This window comes from Myxine glutinosa, chromosome 3 (genome assembly GCF_964187855.1).
Source record: "Myxine glutinosa chromosome 3, kmMyxGlut1.1, whole genome shotgun sequence".
Classification (NCBI taxonomy): domain Eukaryota; kingdom Metazoa; phylum Chordata; class Myxini; order Myxiniformes; family Myxinidae; genus Myxine; species Myxine glutinosa.
The window spans coordinates 130,406,827-130,409,617 of record NC_136263.1 but is presented as its reverse complement, the minus strand read 5'-3'; the positions used below and the strand labels follow the sequence as shown (position 1 = coordinate 130,409,617).

General features: G+C 31.6%; 1 protein-coding gene across 1 annotated transcript; it reads left to right on the top strand.

The window, feature by feature from the left end:
* The first annotated feature begins 462 nt into the window (after positions 1 to 462).
* On the top strand, positions 463 to 2,061 carry LOC144891226 (uncharacterized). The gene is made up of 4 exons (XM_078773611.1): positions 463 to 628; positions 1,114 to 1,473; positions 1,560 to 1,753; positions 1,845 to 2,061. The coding sequence occupies exons 1-4, from the start codon at positions 512 to 514 to the stop codon at positions 2,059 to 2,061; spliced, it is 888 nt and encodes a 295-aa protein (XP_078629737.1). The 5' UTR covers positions 463 to 511.
* Positions 2,062 to 2,791: the final 730 nt, after the last annotated feature.

Below are 2,791 nucleotides of genomic sequence, written 5' to 3'. Positions count from 1 at the left end.
TTGATTATGTTCGGGTCCTGTGCCACACACTTTTTGTTAAGCTCCGCGCCACTTTTTGTTAAGCTCCGCGCCACTTTTTGTTAAGCTCCGCCCACTTTTTGTTAAGCTCCGCCCACTTTTTGTTAATCCCCGCCCCGTTTTGGTAGGCCCCGCCCACGTTTTACTAAAGCCCACCCACTTTATAAACTCTCCAGCATTACATTATTTTTAGTTAAGACATTACATCATTTTCTGTTGAAACATTACATCATTTTCTGTTGAAACATTACATCATTTTCTGTTGAAACATTACATCATTTTCTGTTGAAACATTACATCATTTTCTGTTGAAACATTACATCATTTTCTGTTGAGACATTACATCATTTCCAGTTAAGACATGCCCAGACTTGCCCAGACTTGCCCACACTTGCCCAAGGGAATTTCCACAGGAAATGACACACCCAGTCTTTCTTATAAAAGGCACTAACCACACAGGCCTTTTCAAACACACTTTCTGCTTCACTTGAGAATGGACTACTATGCTGAAAAGGAGTTGGATAACTTTGACATTCCTTGGAGTCCTACTACCTGTGTGGAGCTCAACCTTCAGATTGATGAACTGGACTCGAACCTCTTATCAATGGAGGTAAGTTTATTTATTTATTTATTTATTATTTTTTTTTTTTTGTATTTTTTTTTTGGATTTTTTTTTTTTTTTTGGATTTTTTTTTTTTTTTTTTTGTATATTTTATTTTGTATTTTTTTTTTTTTTTTTTTGGATTTTTTTTTTTGTATTTTTTTTTTTTTTTGTATATATATATATTTTTTTGTATTTTTTTTTTTTTTTTTTTGGAATTTTTTTTTTTGTTTTGTATATTTTTTTTTTGGATTTTTTTTTTTTTTTTTGTATTTTTTTTTTTTTTTTTTTGTATTTTTTTTTTGTATTTTTTTTTTTTGTATTTTTTTATTTTTATTTTTTGGGATTTTTTTTTTTTGTATTTTTTTTTTTTTTTTTTTTTTTAGATAAGACTCGTGCAAGAGTCAGCAAAGTTTCTTTTAATATTCATAGAGCTTGATTTATATAAATAATAATATTGTATTAAATTAATACGTTGTTATTTTCTCTCACAGGAAATTGTATCTGAGATACAAAATGAAAATACCACTTTTGCCACAACCTGGGGTGAAATGATGATTGATTTGTTTGAAGACCTTTTGAACAACCAAGACCCACAGAACGAGTTCTACCTTGATGACCCAGCCAAAGAGTTATACCTTGGAGACTCACTAAATTTGGGAAAAACAAATTATGAGGTCTGCCTAGATGGTTCTAACTGTGGAGCCTACCTTGGAGACTCACTAAATTTCATAAAATTAGGAAAAGAGTTTTACCTTGGAGACTTTGAAAACTGGTTTCGTTTTGGAGACTCTAGCTGTGTGGAGCTAAACCTTCACCTTGATAAACTCGATTCAAATTTCTCATCAATGAAGGTAATATTTTATTTTAATATACATATAATAATTGTGTATTAAATGTAAAAAATAATTAATTAATACGTTGTTATTTTCTCTCACAGGAAATTGTATCTGAGATTCAAAATGAAAATACCACTTTTGCCACAACCTGGGGTGAAATGATCGATTTGTTTAAAGACCATGACCAAGAGAACGAGTTTTACCTTGATAATCCAACGAAAGAGTTTTACCTTGGAGGCTCTTTGGATTCTAAAGCAATGAACAATGTTCTTTCTTTAATGACGTTTGATTTAAGGTAAGTTCAGTTGATTAATAATCAATTAAAGTATATGTTATTTCATTCAATATTAGATAAGTAATATATTTCTTTTTTACATGTATTTCAGCAATATCAAGAAAGTTCGGGGAAGAAGATGCTGGAAAATACTTTCTTCCCATTTCTACTTTTTCCAACTTGAAAGCCTTGAAAGACAGAATTGGAGGAAGAGGAAAAATATATATATTGAAATACGTATTAAAAAACATTTTAAAAAAATATTGAAATACGTATTAAAAAAAGAAAAGGAAAAAAAGATTATGCTAGGGTTAGGGTTGGGATTTTGAATGTGAGGGTTAGGGATGGGGTTGGGTTAATGGGTTAGGGATGGGTTGGGTTAGGGTTGGGATTTTGAATGTGAGGGTTAGGGATGGGTTGGGTAAGGGATGGGGATGGGTTAGGGATTGGGTTGGGTTAGCGTTCTGGATGTGAGGTGAATTTTTGAATGAATGTCAAACCTCACAGACTCATTTATCTTATATTATCATTGAATTGTTTTTAAAAAGTTGGGAAAAGATAAATAGAATTGGAAGGTCATACAAAGAGATGGAGTTAAGAACTTTTTTTAATGGTTGATGTAATGGATTCAGTTGTTTTGACTAACAAATATGGTGTTTTAATGTGGGGGTTGGGTTAGGGTTTGTACATTATTATGACCCACTCACACACACACAAAAGTTAAGCCCCAACTAAAAAGTTGTGGGATTCTGTGTTTGGGGTTCACAGATTTAAAAACGTATCCCCATGATACACACAAAAGTTAAGCCCCAACTAAAAAGTTGTGGGATTCTGTGTTTGGGGTTCACAGATTTAAAAACGTATCCCCGTTATACACACAAAAGTTAAGCCCCAACTAAAAAGTTGTGGGATTCTGTGTTTGGGGTTCACAGATTTAAAAACGTATCCCCATTACATTTTTTTATTTATTTATTATTTTCAAGGGTTATCAGCTTTGTTTTTTGTAATTCCTGTGAATAAAATGACCCTAAGATTTCTTCTCCATTTAAATCATATAAT